General features: G+C 54.1%; 1 protein-coding gene across 2 annotated transcripts; it reads left to right on the top strand.

Moving 5' to 3' along the window:
• The first annotated feature begins 1,334 nt into the window (after positions 1-1,334).
• HSPBP1 (HSPA (Hsp70) binding protein 1) lies at positions 1,335-12,819 on the top strand. 2 transcript variants are annotated; one of them, XR_013811388.1, is made up of 8 exons: positions 1,335-1,388; positions 1,718-2,014; positions 4,022-4,226; positions 5,957-6,181; positions 7,798-7,931; positions 8,046-8,142; positions 8,612-8,723; positions 12,356-12,393. XR_013811388.1 is itself a non-coding variant. In XM_079723946.1 (8 exons), exons 2-8 carry the CDS (start codon positions 1,811-1,813, stop codon positions 12,428-12,430), a joined length of 1,074 nt encoding a protein of 357 aa, XP_079580072.1. In that variant the 5' UTR covers positions 1,335-1,388; positions 1,718-1,810; the 3' UTR covers positions 12,431-12,819. The 2 variants fall into 2 exon arrangements, 1 of the variants encoding a protein (XP_079580072.1); XM_079723946.1 differs by having other exon boundaries at positions 7,798-7,953; positions 12,356-12,819.
• Positions 12,820-18,934: the final 6,115 nt, after the last annotated feature.

Genomic DNA, 18,934 nt, shown 5'->3' with positions numbered 1-18,934 from the left:
CGCTGGAAAAGGCCAGGAAACAGATTCTCCCTGGAGCCTCCAGAAGAAACACAACCGTGCTGACACCTTGAGTTTAACTATTTTAACTCAGTGAGACCGATTCCGGGCTTCTGAACTGTAAGGTTATAAATCTGTGTTGTTTTAAGTTTTTGGTAATTTGTTAACAGCAGAGACAGGAAATGGATACAATAGGGTACCCAGGGGCCCAGACGCCTGTCTGATAGCTATCCTCCTCAGTGCTACACACACACACACACACACACACACACACACACGGCTTATATGTTTGGTCTTCCCATCTCTGTCCAAAAGATCACCGGGCACAGCCCAGACCGAGCAGTGTGCTCAATATATCTGCGACTTGTGGGCTCCACCAAAGTTGAGTACAACCTTTTCCTGGAGTGGGAGGGCCTCTTATGGAAGACTAGAACTAGGATTTCTCTAAGCCCAGCCCAAAGCAAACACCTCCAAAGACCAGGCACATTCCCAGACCTGAGCCCCAAATCTGGTGCAGGGAGGCCTCGAGCCGCCTAAACCACCTTGCCCGGGCCTTTTATTTCCAGGCTTCAAGAATCACCTCCTTTGCACCTGGCAGGAGGACTCAGGGACGATTCCACGAGGGAGACGCTGGAGGATAAGAGAGGTCCGCACAGGTGCTGCAGGTGGGGGTAACGGGCAGCCTCCTATGACGAAAGGGGAAATTGAGGCCAAGAAGGCGGTGGGACAGGCCAAACTCTGCCTGGGTCAGGTATTAGTGTTGAGAACCCAGGGCTCCAGTAAAAGACGGAATCGGGGCCCAGGTGCAGGGGAAAATGCCCCGAGTGTGCTGGGACCTTCGCTACAGGCAACCACGGGGTGGGGCGGGGCCAGGAAGAGGGCGGGGCTTAACGGGGAGCGGCGGGTGCACGGGCACGGGGGCGGGGTTTAGCTGGGAGAGGGCGAAAGGCCTAGAACAGGGGCGGAGCCTTAAGTGGCGGCGAGGGGCAGAGTTTAGAACTGGGACAGGGTGCGTGGTGTGGACGGGGTCTAGCCAAGGCGGAGCCAGACCGGGGGGCGGGGTCTACTCTAGGGCAGGGTGGAGCTTGCAATGAGGAGGAGGGGCTCATTAGGGGCGGGATCCGGGCAGGGGGCGGGGCTTACACAAAGCGTGAGCGCGAGGGGCGTGGCCTAGGTGAGGGGCCGGGCCGAGCGAAGTATCCCGCCAGGTGGGAAAGACTTAAGAACCGGGAGAAGTAGCCTCACGCCCAGGTACGGCCCTTAGTTGGGTGGCTGCTAGGGGAACTTCCGGGCGAGACCGTGACTATTTCCGGTCAATATGGCGGCGCCCAGCCTAGTCAGGTGCGGGCGGGTTTGCCTTTAGTAGCGGCGGCGACACGAGGCCCGGGAAGGTGAGGTCCGCCCCGCTCAAGCTCCCCTCTTCGGAGAGGAGGGAGGAGACTTGTTGCTAAGAAGACTACAGGGAGGGCTTGTTGCTCTGAAGGCTGGGCAGTGGGGTTGCTAAGAGACGGGAAGGACTGCAGTGGAAATGGAGGAGGGGGTTGCTAGGGAGAGTAGGTGGGGCCTGTTGCTAGGGAGGAAGGAGGGACTTGTGACTTTGGGGAAGGGTCCTGTTGGTATGAGGGAAGAAAAGAGGGCTGTGGTTAAAGGGGGTGTGGGCAGAGTGGTTTGGGGTCATGGGGGGCGGCGGAGCTCCCCTAAAACGCCACTTTATCAGCAGACCCCCAGGAATCGACCCGCCAGGACGCCAGAGCTACCTCACCGGGGACCATCCCCTACCCCAACACATTCTTCCCTTCTTTGCAAACAGCCCATGGCGAACCAAGGCTCCGGGAGCAGTCGCCTTCCCCTGGCGCTGCCCCCAGCCTCCCAGGGTTGCTCGTCAGGGGGCAGCGGCTCCTCCGCGGGCGGCTCCGGCAATCCCCCGCCACCGCGAAACCTCCAAGGCCTGCTGCAGATGGCCATCACGGCGGGCTCTGAAGAGCCAGACCCCCCTCCAGAACCCATGAGTGAGGAGGTAAAGGGTGGGGACCCAAGAAGCTGGGGTGAGGGACGTGGGGACAGATATCTGGGAAGGGGCGGGAGTCCCGCTGTGAAGGCATAGTAGACTGTATTTGTGCTCGATAGGGTTATTGTAGACTGACGGTCAGATCCCTGGATCCCTGCACTGTGCTGGGAGGCAGAGAGTCTTATGCTTAAAAGAAAAAGCAAGGGCTCTTCAGAGCCAGACAGTCGTGGATTCAGCATCACACAGCTGTGTGACCTTGGGTATATCACTTCATGTTTCTGAGCACCGGGTTCTTTAGTTGAAAGTTGATGTTGATGCTAAGAATAACAGTGGTACTTCACAGGGTAGTTCTGAGGTTCCAGTTGAAGTAGGGCTCAACACAGCACCTGGCACATAGGTCGTGCTCCTGAAAGCAGCAAGATATTCTCATTAAGAACACAGGCTCTGTGGACAGACCTCTTAGGTTTGACTTAAGGCTTTGTGGATGGCTGACTATGTGACCCTGGGCAAGTCGCACTTTTCCGTGCCTCCATTTTCTCATCTGTGAAGTGGGAATAACAGTAATCCTTAACCATGGAAGGTTATTTTGGAGATTAATAGCAATATTTGTTATACATGATGTTTAGTTAGCGATGACAATTACAGTATACAAAATATGGTGCTAATTCAGTTACATCCATGATGTCATTGAACGTCTGGGACCATGAGGTAGGCAACAGGCATGGAAAGATTAACATCTTGCCCAAATTTATCCAGGACAGTGACCACAGAGCCTGGCCAAAAAGCAAAAATCCAGCGGCCAGTTCTCAGTGCTCATCTTGTTTGACCTACTAGCAGCATTTGATTACTACACCCTCCCCTTGCGTTCTTTCTTCATTTGGCATCTGGAACAACATGCTTTTCTGCTTTTCATCCCACTCACTGGCTCTTCTTCCCTGTCTCCTCTGTTGGTTCATCCTCATTCCCCAGCCTCTTTTTTTTTTATATATGTAAATTTATTCTTAGTTATTGTGATTACTGATATTTGAATGTGTTTTCTTTTTTCTTTTTTTTTTTTTTTGTGGCACGCGGGCCTCTCACTGTTGTGGCCTCTCCCGTTGCGGAGCACAGGCTCCAGACGTGCAGGCTCAGCGGCCATGACTCGGGCCCAGCCGCTCCGCGGCGTGTGGGATCCTCCCGGACTGGGGTACAAACCCGTGTCCCCTGCATCGGCAGGCGGACTCTCAACCACTGCGCCACCAGGGAAGCCCTCCCCAGCCTCTTAACCATGGAGCACACCAGGACTCTCTCTTCTACCCTCACTTCCTGTGTGATCTCATGTTGACGTTTTCCTCTGATGATTCTCAAATTTATATCTCTAGGCCAGTGGTGCTCTCCTGGGGGGGTCAGTTTTAACCACGTTTGGCAATGGGTGGAAACATTTCTTGTTGTTGCAAATTGGTGGGGTTGGGGGGAATGGGAGGTGGGGGCAGTGCTACTGGCATCTGGTGGGTGGAGGCCAGGGATGCTGCTCAGCACCCTACAGTGCACAGGACGACCCCCACCGCAGAACAGTCCAGCTCAGAGTGTCAGCAGAGTCGAGGTTGAGAAATCCTCGAGGTTGAGATCAAGGCTGGACCTCCTCCCTGAACTTCAGGCAGCATACTCAGTATTTGGCCTTGGGTGTGTCATGGATCCCTCAAACTTAACAAGTTCAAAAATGAGCTCTAATCTCTACTCCTCTCACTCCACAGCTGCTTCTCTTGCAGTCTTCCCCATCTCCTTCTAGTTGTTCAGGACAAAGACCTAGGTGTCCCTGACCCCTCTTTTTCTCTCACGCCCCACAGCCAGTCTCTCCATAGATCTAGCGTCTAGAAGCGAGTCTGTCAGTAGAGAAGGTGCCCAGTACGTATGTGTTGAGTGAAGGACACTCAGCTCTCAGATGTTGGCTGTTGTTATTAATGACCGTTATTCCTGAGTTGATTATTGATGAGTTTGCTTCTTTCCCCCACCCTCCCGCTCCGCCTCACCCGCCAGAGGCGCCAGTGGCTGCAGGAGGCCATGTCGGCTGCCTTCCGGGGCCAGCGGGAAGAGGTGGAGCAGATGAAGAACTGCCTCCGAGTGCTGTCCCAGCCCACGCCCCCCTCAGCGGGTGAGGCTGAACTGGCCGCTGACCAGCAAGAGCGCGAGGGGGCCCTGGAGCTGCTGGCCGACCTGTGTGAGAACATGGACAACGCTGCAGGTACAGCCAGGCCCGCTCCCACCTGCCCCCAGCCTCCAGAGTCCTGTCCCTTCTGCCTTCTGGTCTCCCTTCTGTCTCTTGCCTCCTCCTCCTAAGCCCTGGGTCCTGCTGCAGCCCAGCCCTTGTCCTTTGTCTCAGGGACCACACAACCAGCCTCCTCCCAGCCTCCCAGCCTCACCCCTCCAGTCTGGCTCCGACTCAGGCCCCAGGTGAGACTGCCCTGTCCCTCCCTGCTTGGTCCGCTTGCCATCAGGAGCAGTGATGGCGCCAGGTTCAGTCCACCACCTCCCTGATGCTCTCTGGGACTGACCATTTCACCCTAGTCTGCTGGGAGTCCATTGCTACTCCCTAGAGTAAGAGACAGGAGGTGGTCCTGGATGGGGTAGTCAGAGAAGGCCTTCCCGAGGAGTGACATTTGATCAGAGACCTGAAGTGAGGGCGTGAGTCATGGGAGTAGCTCTGGAAGAAGCATTCCAGGTAGAGGGAATGACCAGTGCAAAGGCCCTGAGGTGGGAACCTGCCTGGCCTGTGTGGGAACAGCAGTGAAGCCAGCAGAGCGGAGTGAGTGAGGGGCGAGGGCTGGGGAGTGAGGCTGGGCATACAGGGGCTCACGGGCCAAAGTTGGTGCTGTGGGCTTTATTCTAAATGCCGAGAAGCCAATAGAAGGATGAGTGGTCACTTCCACGTGGAGGGGTGTGGTGTGCTCATTGTTGGTGTGGATTTGTCTGTTCTAGACATTTTAGGTACATGGAATGGTAGAATATGTCACCTTTTGTGACTGGCCTCCTTCACTGAAGGTGATGTTTTCAGGGTTCTTCCATGTCGTAGCTGTATCAGAACTTTATTACTTTTTGTGGCTGACTGAGACGCCAGTGTATGGATGGGCTACATGTTGTTTATTCGTTCATCAGTTGATGGGCATTTGGGTCACTTCCCTCTTTGGTTATAGTAAATAATGCTGCTGTGAACACTGGTGTACAAGCATGTGTTCAAGTTTCTGCTTTCGATGCTTTTAGATATATATGTAAGAGTTGTCACAGGGTAACTCTGTATTTAAGTTTTTGAAGAACCGCCAAGCTCACCAATACAGAAAACAGGTGGTAGGCTATAGTTTGCGGACGTCTGGTGTGGTGTGTTCTTCTCCCACAGGGGATGTTCTGATTGTCACAAAGACTGGGGGTCAGAACTGGCATTTAGTGGGCTGGAGCCTGGGACCCTGACCCTCCAAATGCTGACATTGTTGAGACACGCTGGCCTTGGACAGACCCCCAGTTGGGTGCTTGGGGAGAGCCAGCCCTTGGAGGCAGGCTCCCCTCAGCCTCACCTGGTGTATTTGTCCAGGTGGGCTGCCGTAACAAAGCACCACAGACTGGGGACTTAAACAACAGAAAGCTCTTCTCTCGCAGTCCTGGAGGCTCGAAGTCCGAGGGTTGATTTCTTCTGAGGCCCCTCTCCTTGGCTTGTATATGGAGGCCTTCTTGCTCCGTCCTCATGTGGTCATCCCTCTGTGCATGTCTGTGTCCTAATCTCCTCTTTTTTATAAGGGCCCAAGTCATCTTGGATTAGGGCCCCATCCCATGACACCATTTCACTTTCATCACCTCTTTAAAGCCCTGTCTCCAGGTAGAGACATATTTTGAGGCCCCGGGGGTTAGGGCTTCAATGTAAGTCTGGGGGGACACAGCTCAGCCCGTCACACCTGGCCTGTCTGCTCCCCTCTATCCACACAGACTTCTGCCAGCTGTCCGGCATGCACCTGCTGGTGGGCCGCTACCTGGAGGCGGGGCCTGTGGGGCTGCGGTGGCGGGCGGCGCAGCTCATCGGCACGTGCAGCCAGAACGTGGCAGCCATCCAGGAGCAGGTGCTGGGCCTCGGCGCACTGCGCAAGCTGCTGCGCCTGCTGGATCGGGACCCCTGCGATGCTGTGCGCGTCAAGGCCCTCTTCGCCATCTCCTGTGAGTGTCCCGGGGGCTGCCGGGGAGGGGCTCGGGTCCCTAGGGCCAGTGCCAGCTTCCGGATCTGCTTTGGGGCAGAGGGAGAGGGGCCTCGTGTGTTCGTTTATCCCCAGTACCTGCCGGGGCTCTGCTGGGTGCTGGGAACAGAGCGGTGACCTTGCCACACCTGCCGCTGGTCAGAGAGCCAGAGCCTCACAACACGGGACGAGGCCCAGCTTGAGTGCTTTTAGGCCCCTCAGGGCTCTCAGTCTTGGCACTGTTGACATTTGGGGCCCCGATCACTCCTTGTCATGGGGGGGGTCCTCTCGGGGGCTGCTTGAGTGTCATCACAACTCAAGCTGGGCAGTCAGCTTCTCCCAGAGAATGCAATCCAGGATGCCAGGCAGGAGCTACAGGAACTATCAATTCAATGCCCTTAATCTTTTTTTTTTCCTCTTTTTTGGTACCTCTTAAAACCCACCCCTGTCTTGTCCCTCCCCGCTTCCCTCTCCGCACTGGTAACCACTAGTTTGTTCTCTACATCTGTGAGTCTGCTTCGTTTTTGTTATATTCAATAGTTTGTTTTATTTTATTTTTTAAAAAATATTTTATTTATTTATTTATTTGGTTGGTTGATTGTGCCGGGTCTTAGTTGTGGCAGGCAGCCTTCTTAGTTGTGGCATGCGAACTCTTAGTTGCAGCATGCGTGTGGGATCTAGTTCCCTGACAAGGGATCGAACCCGGGCCCCCTGCATGGGGAGCGTGGAGTCTTAACCACTGCGCCACCAGGGAAGTCCCTCAGTAGTTTGTTTTATTTTTTAGATTCCACATATAAGTGATAACATACCATATTTGTCTTTCTCTCTCTGACATTTCACTGAGCATAATACCTCCAAGTCCATCCATGTTGTTGCAAATGACAAAATTTCATTTTTTTCTTATGGCTGAGGCCTTTTATTTTTATTTATTTATTTTAAAAATTTATTTATTTTATTTATTTTTATTTTTGGCTGCGTTGGGTCTTTGTTGCTGCGCACGGGCTTTCTCTAGTTGCGGCGAGCAGGGGCTACTCTTCCTTGCGGTGCACAGACTTCTCATTGCGGTGGCCTCTCGTTGCAGAGCATGGGCTCTAGGCGCTCAGGCTTCAGTAGCTGTGGCTCGCGGGCTCTAGAGCGCAGGCTCAGTAGTTGTGGCACAGGGACTTAGTTGCTCTGCAGCATGTGGGATCTTCCCAGACCAGGGCTCGAACCCATGTCCCCTGCATTGGCAGGCGGATTCTTAACCACTGCACCACCAGGGAAGTCCCTAAATTAAAAATACTTAAAGGTAATGCTTGCGAAGCACGGACCCATAGAAATCGATGATGATGAAGATGGTGATGATAAGGATGGTGATGATACTGATGACGATATTGGTGATGATGATGGTGATGAAGGTGATGGTCTTGATGGTGATGATTGTGGTGTTTATGGTGGTGATGGTAGTGGTGATGATGGTAATGATGATGATATTGGTGGTGATGATGGTGGGTGATGACAGTAATGATGGTGGTGATGATGGTGATGGTGAGATAATGGTGATGATAATGGTGGCAGTGGTGACTGTCACCTCAAGGCCCTGCCTTTCCCCCTCCCCAGGCCTGGTCCGGGAGCAGGAGGCTGGGCTGCTGCAGTTCCTCCGCCTGGACGGCTTCTCTGTGTTGATGCGGGCCATGCAGCAGCAGGTGCAAAAGCTCAAGGTCAAGTCCGCATTCCTGCTGCAGAACCTGCTGGTGGGCCACCCTGAACACAAAGGTGGGGTGGCCAGGGCAGGGAGCTGGGATGGTTCCTGGCGGGGAGTGCACAGGGGAAGGGACTGCCCCTCTGACCCCGTGGCCCTTCCGCAGGGACCCTGTGCTCCATGGGCATGGTCCAGCAACTGGTGGCCCTCGTCCGGACAGAACACAGCCCCTTCCATGAGCACGTGCTTGGAGCCCTGTGCAGGTGCGCTGGGGCCCAAAAGGACCGGCCCCACCGTGGGGGCTAAAGAGTTTAGGGTCAGAGAGGAGCAGGAACCACGGTGCTGGCCCTCCCTGAGCCTCAGTTTCCTCAGCTTTGGGGGCTGCCGCAGCAGCCTGGGGAGGAGGGGGAGAGTCTTTCTTACACTCATACTCCCCCATCCCCCACACAAAGTACAAGCAGATTAGACTCTTAAAACACGGCGGAATGGAGCAGCTGGACAAGCAGGCAGCAGCCCTCACGTGTGGAGTCGGCTCCAGGCCAGGCACTGTGCTGAGTGCCCTGTTTTGTACAAGTCTCATCAAAGTCCCTGGGCTGGGGCGGGGACAGGAGTGAAGTCCACGTTGCAGGTGGGGAAACTGAGGCCCAGTGTGGGGGAGCGGCTTGCCCAGGCTCCCGTGGTTTGGGGTGCTGTGCAGAGCGAGGTCCCAAGGACTTTCTCCTGTCCCCGCAGCTTGGTGACGGACTTCCCCCAGGGTGTGCGCGAGTGCCGGGAGCCCGAGCTGGGCCTGGAGGAGCTTCTGCGGCACAGGTGCCAGCTGCTGCAGCAGCACGAGGAGTACCAGGTACTGCTGATGGGGGTGGGGCGGGGGCGCTGCCCCAGGGGACCCGGCTGTGTTTTGTGGGCGGGGCCAGCCTGGTGCCTGCCTTCTGGGTCTCTGTGGTCTTCGCCCACGCTTTTGTTTACATCCGCTTTGCGATTCATGTGTTTCTCTAGTCGTCATTTAGCAAACATTTATTGCCCCCCCATGTGACTCGTGCTGTGTTAACACCAGGGGGATTGCAAGGAGAACCAGAAGCTCGGGGTTTTGAGAGTTAAAGAGTTAACGAATTCATTTAATTTTTTTTTTTTTTTTTTTTTTTTTTTTGGCCATGACTCACAGCTTGCGGGATCTTAGTTCCCCAAGCGGGGATGGAACCTGTAACCCCTGAAGTGGAAGCATGGAGTCCTAACCACTGGACCGCCAGGGAATTCCCCCAAACTCATCTAATTATTATCCAAATTATTTAATATTGTTGTTTACATCATATCATTCAAATATTTAAGTATTTATTAGATTGATAAATAAGTAAATGATAAATAGCAACAAATTAAATATTTGATTAAATAGGTAAGTAATATGTGATAAATAACAACTCATTAGCTATTTAATTAGATAAAGGGTAACAAGTGATAAATAACAAGCAATAAATAACTCACTAAATAGTTAAATAGATAAGTAAATAACTGATAACAACTCATTAGATAATAATTATATAGATATTGAGTAACAAGTGATAAGTAACAACTCAGATATTTAAATAGATAAGTAACAAATAAGTGATAAAGAACAACTAATTACATATTCAGTAGTTATTTAATTATTTAAAGGATTAAGTGATTTAGTTAACTTTATTTAAGTAATTTATCCAGCCGTTATAGTACCGCCCAGACGCTGGTGCTTCAGCAAAGCTGGACACAGCAAACGTGCCAGCTTCTTGGGACTTCCATTCTGCTGAGATCATTCCTCTGTGGACACCATCAGGTGTTTACAGAAGGGTGCTGGGCACTGGGTGTGAGGAGCGGGGGTGACTGGGAGAGGCACAGTGCCTGCCCCCAGGTGCTCACCCCCTGACCTTGTCACAGGAACCCGTGGAGACTTGTGCCCGTGGGGGGCAGGGGAAGCCCTGGCCCTCGTCCGGCCTGTGGTTTTAGCCATCCTTGCTTGATGCATCCATGTGTTTGTTCCCTGAGCCTGTGGTGTGCCAGATCCTGGTACCAGACCATGAGACCAACCTGGTGAGGGAAGCCTTGTGTGAACCGGCCAACGTGCCTTTTTTTTGTTTTCAAAACAAATTTTAACAGCTTTATTGAGGTATAATTTACCTATATTGAAAGTGTGCCATGTGAGAAGTTTTACATATGTATACAACTGTGGAAACCTTCATTTTTCCATCAGGGGCAGGTCACCCATGTGCCAGGTCCCAACCTGAGCCCTGGAGATTTGGTGGGGAGCAAAGGGATACAGCCTTGTTTCTCACGGGGCTCATGGGGTAACAGATAAAAATGTAGACAAACATATACACAAATACATATTTACAGATACATATCTATACACACACGTGTAATATGTATCTATATAATTTAACATATACTGTTGTGTATAATATGACATGAGGAAGTTAGAACTACAGTGAGGAAAAATTAAACCAGTGAGGGGTTAGAGAATGGTGGGCTGTGATGTTTTAGGTGAGGTGGTGCAGTTGTTTCCTAGAGCTGCTGTAACAGAGTACCACACACTGGGTGGCTTAACACAGAAATGTATTCTCTCACAGTTCTGGGGGACAGAAGTCTGAAATCAAGGTGTCAGCAAGACCGGGCTCCCTCTGAAGGTTCTAGGGAGGAATCTTTCCTTGCCTCTTCCAGCTTCTAGTAGTTGCTGGCAGTCCTTGACGTTCCTTGGCTTATGGATACATCCGTCACTCCGATTTCTGCCTCTGTTTTCACACGGCCTTCTTTCTCCCCATGTGTCTTAGAACTCTTTCCAGATATGTAAATAGAGGTGTGCTTTAATTTTAGTGTAATTCAATATTATAATTGCATAGTATTCTCTAAAGTGACTACATCATGATTTAGCCAGTCCTCTTTTGTAGGTATTTTTGTGGGCCCTTTGTAGAGTTAAATTAAATTACATTGGTGCTTTAGGCCCCATAGTCATGTGGTTCAAAATTCAAGATGCACGAGAGGATAAACAGTGAAAAGTCTCCCTCCTACCCCTATTCCTGTCCACCCAGTTCTTCCTGTGGCCTTCCTAAGATAGTCTGTGCACATACAAGGAAGTGTACACATCAGTTCTTTTCCTCTTCCTCTCTTCATTTTGTGTAAATTCAGCCTATTCTGACCACTGTTCTGCTCTTGCCGTATTCCCTTTCATAACATACCCACGAGTGTGTTTCCTGTCGTTGCCTATGGCTCTATCCTCTTGGAGTTTGTTTCCACTCTTTCACTACTATCAACTCTGCTAAAAGAATAACCTTTTACACATGTAACTTTAGGAGTATGTCTATAGAACAATTTCTAGAAAGGGAAAGGCTGGGTTAAGATAGGTTAAAGATGAAGTTACAGGGTTTAAGTGCCACGTCCTTAGCTGTTGCCAAGTTGTTCTCCATAGATGTTGAACCAGTCGACACTGCAGCCATGAGGGTGCTCAACTTTCCCACATCCTGGCCAGGATAGGGTGCCTCAAGACATTTGACCTTTCTTCAAGCTTTTTCCTCAAGCCATTTGACCTTTCTTCAAGCTTATTGGTGAAAAGCAGTATTCCAGTCCAGTTTATGTTTATGTTTGCATGAGTGAAGTTGGGCATCTTTTTCCTTTTTTTGTGAACTACTCATTCATATCCTTTGCCCATTTATCTAATGGGTGGTGGTTTTGCAACTGATTCATTAAAGCTTTATTTTTTAAAATTAATTAATTAATTAATTAATTATTTTTGGCTGCATTGGGTCTTCGTTGCTGCCTGCGGGCTTTCTCTAGTTGTGGCGAGCGGGGGCTACTTTTCGTTGTGGTGCGCGGGCTCCTCATTGCGGTGGCTTCTCTTGTTGCAGAGCACAGGCTGTAGGTGTGCAGGCTTCAGTAGCTGTGGCGCGTGGGCTTCAGTAATTGTGGCTCACGGGCTCTAGAGCGCAGTCTCAGTAGTTGTGGCGCACGGGCTTAGTTGCTCCGTGGTATGTGGGATCTTCCCAGACCAGGGCTCGAACCCGTGTCCCCTGCATTGGCAGGCGGATTCTTAACCACTGCGTCACCAGGGAAGCCCCCATTAAAGCTCTTGAAGCATTAAGTATGTTAGCCGTTTGTGATGAGTTACAAATATTTTTCACCCCAAATTGTTGTTTTTCTTTCACTTTTGTTTCTGGCATCTTTCTGCTATGCAGATACCTTTTATGTTTATGTGGTCCAATCTATCAGTGCTTCTTTCTTGGTCTCTGGAGTTTGTATCCATGGAAGGGGTTTTAAGTAGGGATTAATCGAGGTTGGTCGTTTCTGGGAGTTAGGAAAAGCTGGAGGGGGCTGATGTGAGGACAGACCAGTGGGGTGAGACAGGAAGCTTCTGGGGTGGTGGGTGGGAGGGAAGAGGAGCCGTTTCTGCGGGCAAAGCTGGTGAAGGCAGTGGGTGGCCTCTGCACTCAGGGCTCCCAATCTCATACCCCAATCCAGGAGGAGCTGGAGTTCTGCGAAAAGTTGCTGCAGACCTGTTTCTCCACCCCGACGGACGACAGCATGGATCGGTGAAACCCGGTGGCTTCTCCCCCTCTCTTTATGGGAACCCCAGGCCTCCTGACTTCCCCTCACCCACGAGTCCCTCTCCCAAAGGAGACCAGGGCCTTGTTGGTGCCGGGGCGTGTCAGCCCATCTCTTCTCAGCCCTCAGGAGGGGCGCTGAAAAAGGCACTGGCTCCTTGGACCCCACCTCTCGCGCACTCTCACTGCATTCCCCCTTCTCGTGTCCACACTGGTCTTCCAGTAAAGGTGTTTCTCCTCCACCACCTCCTTCACTGCCACCTTTGTCACCTCCCCTGGAGAGTGCCTTGGTTGGGGAGGAGGGGCACGATATTAGGGGATGTGGGGAGCCGTGGAGGGAACACCAGCGGACGGAACCTGGGAATAATAAAAGTGTTGCTATCTAAAGTCCAGAGCTATTGTCTTCTTTCATCCTCCTGGCCTCTCTGGAGAAGGAATGTGTGGGATATTCCTCCTCTTTGGCCCCCACCGTCTCTGTAACTACTCCTCTGTTTGAGGACTCTCAATGTTAGACACCCGCGCTGCTGAGCCTAAGGCGGAAGCCAAGTTCTTTCCCGGCAGGACGTGCGGGGGGGGGGGGGGGTGTCATCACGTGGCTTCAGCTCCTTCAATCAGAGCTCGCCGTGCACCCGCTCGCGAGCCGCGGCCAGAGAATGGGGAGCACGTGCTGGAGGTCCCACTGTACTGCCCGCGCCAGGGCTAGTGGTCACGCTGGGTACCTGGGGCAGGCTGTGGTTGGGCGTGGGCTTTGTCCCGACAGGAAAGCGCTAAGCCTTTTCTCCAGCCTTCTTCGAGATTGGGGGGGGGGGGCGAGTGGGGACAGAGGGAAACTGCCTCGCCTCCTTTAATAAATTCCTTTTCAGTTTAGTCAAAGGAGCTTTCCTTTACAACCGAGAGTCCTGACCGGTGGTATATTTCAGACGAGGAAGCTGAGCCCAGGGTGGTTGATCCGTGGCCAAGTTCATAGCCAAAATTTAGTCCTGGGCCAATTCCAAAGCTGTGCCCCTCCTCCCTGTATCCTGGTTTCCTAGACCCATTTAATGCCAGACTAATTCCTGTCCTGTGGAATTGTACGGGAGGGAATGGTTATTTTTTCACTCCCCTTCCCAAATTCAGGATAAATCGAAAGGTAGCTACAGGATCCGAGAATTGGAGATAACATATAACGTGTGTCACAACATATAATCTGTATCACTTTTAGAGCAGATACGAGAAAGCGGCATTGGTCTTGCTGCCACTTAACCCAGCATTGGATGTGGTTGTCTGTCTGGTCATAGGCAGTGCAGTCCTTCCCCTTGGGTGCAGGCAGCAGGTCAGAACGCTGGGCAAGCTGGCTCCAAGAGGAGGGAAGCTGGAGGGCTGAGCCGTGGTGCCTATCCAATCCAGTAAATCATTCCTCAGCCTTTGGAAGGGGTGGAGAGGCCAGGAAAGAGACAGCAATAGAAGTTTCTCCAGGTGGAAGTGTGAGCAATGGGGAATGAGTGTTCCCACCAAACACTTTATTTTTTGATAAATTTATTTATTTTATTTATTTATTTTTGGCTGCGTTGGGTCTTCATTGCTGCGCGCGGGCTTTCTCTGGTTGAGGCGAGTGGGGGCTACTCTTTGTTGCAGTGCACGGGCTTCTCATTGCGGTGGCTCCTCTTGTTGTGGAGCACGGGCTCTGGCGCGTGGGCTTCTGTAGTTGTGGCACGTGGGCTCAGTAGTTGTGGCTCACGGGCTCTAGAGTGCAGGCTCAGTAGTTATGGCGCACGGGCTTAGTTGCTCCGTGGTATGGGGATCTTCCCAGACCAGGGCTCGAACCCATGTCCCCTGCGTTGGCAGGCAGATTCTTAACCACTGCACCACCAGGGAAGGCCCCCCCCACACCAAACACTTTAAGAAGCTCCTTCCAATTCCAATACAAAGAACAGCATTGTCGAGCTGTGAGTTCTGACAAGGTGGAGACCCAACTTCAGTCCTAAGCCCCTGTAGCTTCCCAGGTTCTTGGAGATGGACTTTGTCAGGTTCCATTTGGTGATTGAATATGGCCAACCCCCTGCCCCTCAGTTCCTGAGCTTATGCGTTAAAACAGTGTGGCAACTATGCAATCGTATTGGGGAAAAAGCAAGCAAAATGCTGTGCAAACGACAAAAGAAGCTCATGTTGAAGATGATGCAAGGAACAGAAGGAAATGCCTCACAAATGCTTCAAGCTGTATAGCAATAGTAACCTGTGTCCATTTTTAAACAAGACCTCAAAGATGAGAAGGTAAGCTTGGCAAACCTAAGGAAACAAACTGAGGACTGTGGTAATTAATAAATTAGATGGCTCAACAAATATCTGCTTCCTCTCTGCACCTCCATGAGAGAAGTACATTTCCTCACCCATGATGGGTGGGGCGTAGGTGCCTGCCCCATGACTTTGGGCTTGACCATGTGACTTGCTTTGACCAATGAATGGATGGTGGCACATGTGAGGCAACCTGAGACTTGAAATGTGCTAACACAGTTTGGCTTGATCTGAGGCGCCTCTGTCTTTTCTTATGAGATGGTGCCCTGGGATGTCCATTGGTGCCCAGAGTATGAGAGACATAAGGAACAGAACCAGCCTCACCAACCTTCACACCTGCAGCTCTAAGCTGTGAGCATGATAGGTTGTGGTTGCCTGTCACTCAGCAGTAGCTAAGAACATCACATGCAACAAATACACTGGAAATAGCAAGGAGCAGAAGGGACACGGCTGTAAAATGAAGTTACTGACGTGGTAATCAGCAGATGCAGGTAGAAATGACAAAGATTAAAGCAATTACAGAGAAGCTAACAGATGTTACGCACAAATGCATAACTGACATCCTTGAAATAGAGAACAAACAACTAGAATAGGATTCAGTAAAAATGTCCCTGAAATGGAAAAGGTAAATCTGCGAGTTAAAAAAATTAAAAAAATGCCGAGTCCTTACACGCACTTACAGCGCTGATTCTTACAGAAGGCCTGTAACATGGCAAGAGAGGGGTATGAAAATTGAGGAAACTGAGGCTCAGAGCAAGATAGGACCTTAAAGAACATGGACACAAAGTCTAGGAGAACCCTTCCAGTCGATGTTGTTAGAGGACACTTTGTGCAGCGGCTGGCAACAGTAAAGACACGGCCTGGGCAAAGGCCTAGAAGTGGGGCTGAAGTCAGCCCAAGGCACAGAGGAGGAAGGCGTCGAGAAAGATCGCGGCGGGACAAAAAGCTCCTGGCCGGGGTTGGAGAGAAAACCCGAGATGGATTGCTCAGGAGCCGACCCTGGAGCCGAAGCAGGAATGTGACTGGAGGAGACAGAAGAGCAAGTGGATACCCAAAGGGAGCGAGAGGATAGAGAAATTCAGGAGCAGGATTTCCTGTGGACTTTGGAATGGAGTCGCAGAGAAACGATGCCCTAGTGTGCAGTGGGGCCTGCGCACTGGGTTGCCTGGGCTTACTCAGGGAGAGACCGTTGGCACATACCGGCGCAAGCACTTCTGCGGCGGAGTTATTCTAGCTGGGCGTGGTCCGCAGCGGCTGGCCCAGCGCGCATGCGCACTGTAGGGCTCGGGCGCGTGGCCTCCGCACACCTGCGCAACGAGTCGGCGGCGGGAGGGCGGGGCCTCCTGCGTGCCTTCGTTCTCGGGGGATTGTGGGATAGTGGCGGTCGGAGCCGGGCGTTTGAGGCCCTGAAGGCGACTGCAAAGGCCGGGAGCCTCGCCGGTGTGGGGAAGGGGGCGGTGGAGGAAGTGGGCCTTGGCTTCCGTCAGCCGTTGCTCAGCACTGCGGCCTGTTCGGACTGCGGAGTAGGACGCCTTCTGTGACCGGCCCTTGCTTTTCCGCGGGGCGCGCCGGGCCGGGGAAACCGGGGCGATTTCCCAGCTGAGGGCCTGGGCCTACGCGGGCCTCGCGACCCCGCCAACCTCCCTCAGACACCTCGCCTGCGGGCCCCGGACCCCCGCCACGCGCGGCCGGCGCTGACCCCCGAAACTCTGGAACTCGGCGCGCGAGGGCCCCCGTAGGCCCGAGACGCTTGCGCGAGCCCCGGCACCAGGGCGAGACCCCGCCGCCGCCCCCCGCCCCTACATACCGGCTCCCTGAGGAGGGGCCGGAGCCGCCGGCGGCGGGGCGGGGGGGGCGCCCCGATGAGCCCCGAGTGCGAGGAGCCGCCGCCCCCCCGCGCAGGTGAGCGGGCCGTACCGGGAGTCTCCCCGCAGTCCAAGCACCCGAGTCACCCTCCCGTCCCCCGAGTGCCCCGCCCAGGTATCCCTCTAGTCTCTTCACCCCTTCTCCTTCGGACCCTGTCCCTCGTCCGTGGGGGCTCCCCAACCCCGGTCTCTCCCTCTCAGCGCCCCAGGTCTCCTAGTGTCTCTCCCCCTCAGCCCCCCTAGTCTCCTGTCTCTCTCCCCCTCAGCCCCCCCAGTCTCCTGTCTCTCTCCCCCTCAGCCCCCCTAGTCTCCTAGTCTCTCCCCCTCAGTCCCCCCAGTCTCCTAGTCTCACCCCGTCAGCCCCCCAGTCTCCTGTCTGTCTCCCCCTCAGCCCCCCTAGTCTCCTAGTCTCTCCCCCTCAGCCCCCCTAGTCTCCTAGTCTCTCCCCCTCAGCCCCCCTAGTCTCCTAGTCTCTCCCCCTCAGCCCCCTAGTCTCCTACTCTTTCCCCCTCAGCCCCCCTAGTCTCCTAGTCTCTCCCCCTCAGCCCCCTAGTCTCCTACTCTTTCCCCCTCAGCCCCCCCTAGTCTCCTAGTCTCTCCCCCTCAGCCCCCTAGTCTCCTACTCTTTCCCCCTCAGCCCCCCAAGTCTCCTAGTCTCTCCCCCTCAGCCCCCCTAGTCTCCTAGTCTCTCCCCCTCAGCCCCCCAAGTCTCCTAGTCTCTCCCCCTCAGCCCCCTAGTCTCCTACTCTTTCCCCCTCAGCCCCCCTAGTCTCCTAGTCTCTCCCCCTCAGCCCCCCAAGTCTCCTAGTCTCTCCCCCTCAGCCCCCTAGTCTCCTACTCTTTCCCCCTCAGCCCCCCTAGTCTCCTAGTCTCTCCCCCTCAGCCCCCCTAGTCTCCTAGTCTCTCCCCCTCAGCCCCCCTAGTCTCCTACTCTTTCCCCCTCAGCCCCCCTAGTCTCCTGTCTCTCCCCCTCAGCCCCCCAAGTCTCCTACTCTTTCCCCCTCAGCCCCCCCAGTCTCCTAGTCTCTCCCCCTCAGCCCCCCTAGTCTCCTACTCTTTCCCCCTCAGCCCCCCAAGTCTCCTAGTCTCTCCCCCTCAGCCCCCCTAGTCTCCTAGTCTCTCCCCCTCAGCCCCCCAAGTCTCCTAGTCTCTCCCCCTCAGCCCCCTAGTCTCCTACTCTTTCCCCCTCAGCCCCCCCAGTCTCCTAGTCTCTCCCCCTCAGCCCCCCCCCAGTCTCCTACTCTTTCCCCCTCAGCCCCCTAGTCTCCTACTCTTTCCCCCTCAGCCCCCCCAGTCTCCTAGTCTCTCCCCCTCAGCCCCCCCCAGTCTCCTACTCTTTCCCCCTCAGCCCCCTAGTCTCCTACTCTTTCCCCCTCAGCCCCCCAAGTCTCCTAGTCTCTCCCCCTCAGCCCCCTAGTCTCCTACTCTTTCCCCCTCAGCCCCCCTAGTCTCCTAGTCTCTCCCCCTCAGCCCCCCTAGTCTCCTAGTCTCTCCCCCTCAGCCCCCCTAGTCTCCTACTCTTTCCCCCTCAGCCCCCCTAGTCTCCTACTCTTTCCCCCTCAGCCCCCCTAGTCTCCTGTCTCTCCCCCTCAGCCCCCCCCAGTCTCCTAGTCTCTCCCCCTCAGCCCCCTAGTCTCCTACTCTTTCCCCCTCAGCCCCCCCAGTCTCCTAGTCTCTCCCCCTCAGCCCCCCCCAGTCTCCTACTCTTTCCCCCTCAGCCCCCTAGTCTCCTACTCTTTCCCCCTCAGCCCCCCTAGTCTCCTAGTCTCTCCCCCTCAGCCCCCCCCAGTCTCCTACTCTTTCCCCCTCAGCCCCCTAGTCTCCTACTCTTTCCCCCTCAGCCCCCCCAGTCTCCTAGTCTCTCCACCCTCAGCCCCCCTAGTCTCCTGTCTCTCCCCCTCAGCCCCCCCAGTCTCCTAGTCTCTCCCCCTCCAGACCACCCTTCCGTCCCCTCTCAGGCCCATTCCCCTGCCTCAGTGTCTCTTTTTTCCACATTCCCCTCCCTCACCTCGTGTCCTGCCTCCCCCCACCTCACCTCCCGTGATTCCACGGTGCGCCCTGTAGTTTTTTAGTGTCTTCCCCCCCGACCCCCCAAGCCCCCGGGCTCCCACCCCCACTCTCTTCCCTCTGGCCCACTCCCCCGCGGACCCTTCCCCAGGACACCCCTCGCCCTCCCTCTCTCTGCCTCCCCCCCCCCATGCCTGCTTCGTAGACTCACGGGCTCTGACTCTCCCCCTGGGCTCGGGAAGCTAGGGTAGTGGGGCTTTCCCTTGACCCTGACCGTGGCTCCCCGGCCTGCTGTCTCGGGCTGTGAGGAGGGCAGGGAGCCAGGCTTCTGTGGAGCCGCCACCACGCCGTCC

This window comes from Hyperoodon ampullatus, assembly GCF_949752795.1.
Source record: "Hyperoodon ampullatus genome assembly, chromosome: 18".
NCBI lineage: Eukaryota > Metazoa > Chordata > Mammalia > Artiodactyla > Ziphiidae > Hyperoodon > Hyperoodon ampullatus.
Note: the sequence above shows the minus strand (reverse complement) of the source record. Positions and strands in the feature narration are given on the sequence as shown.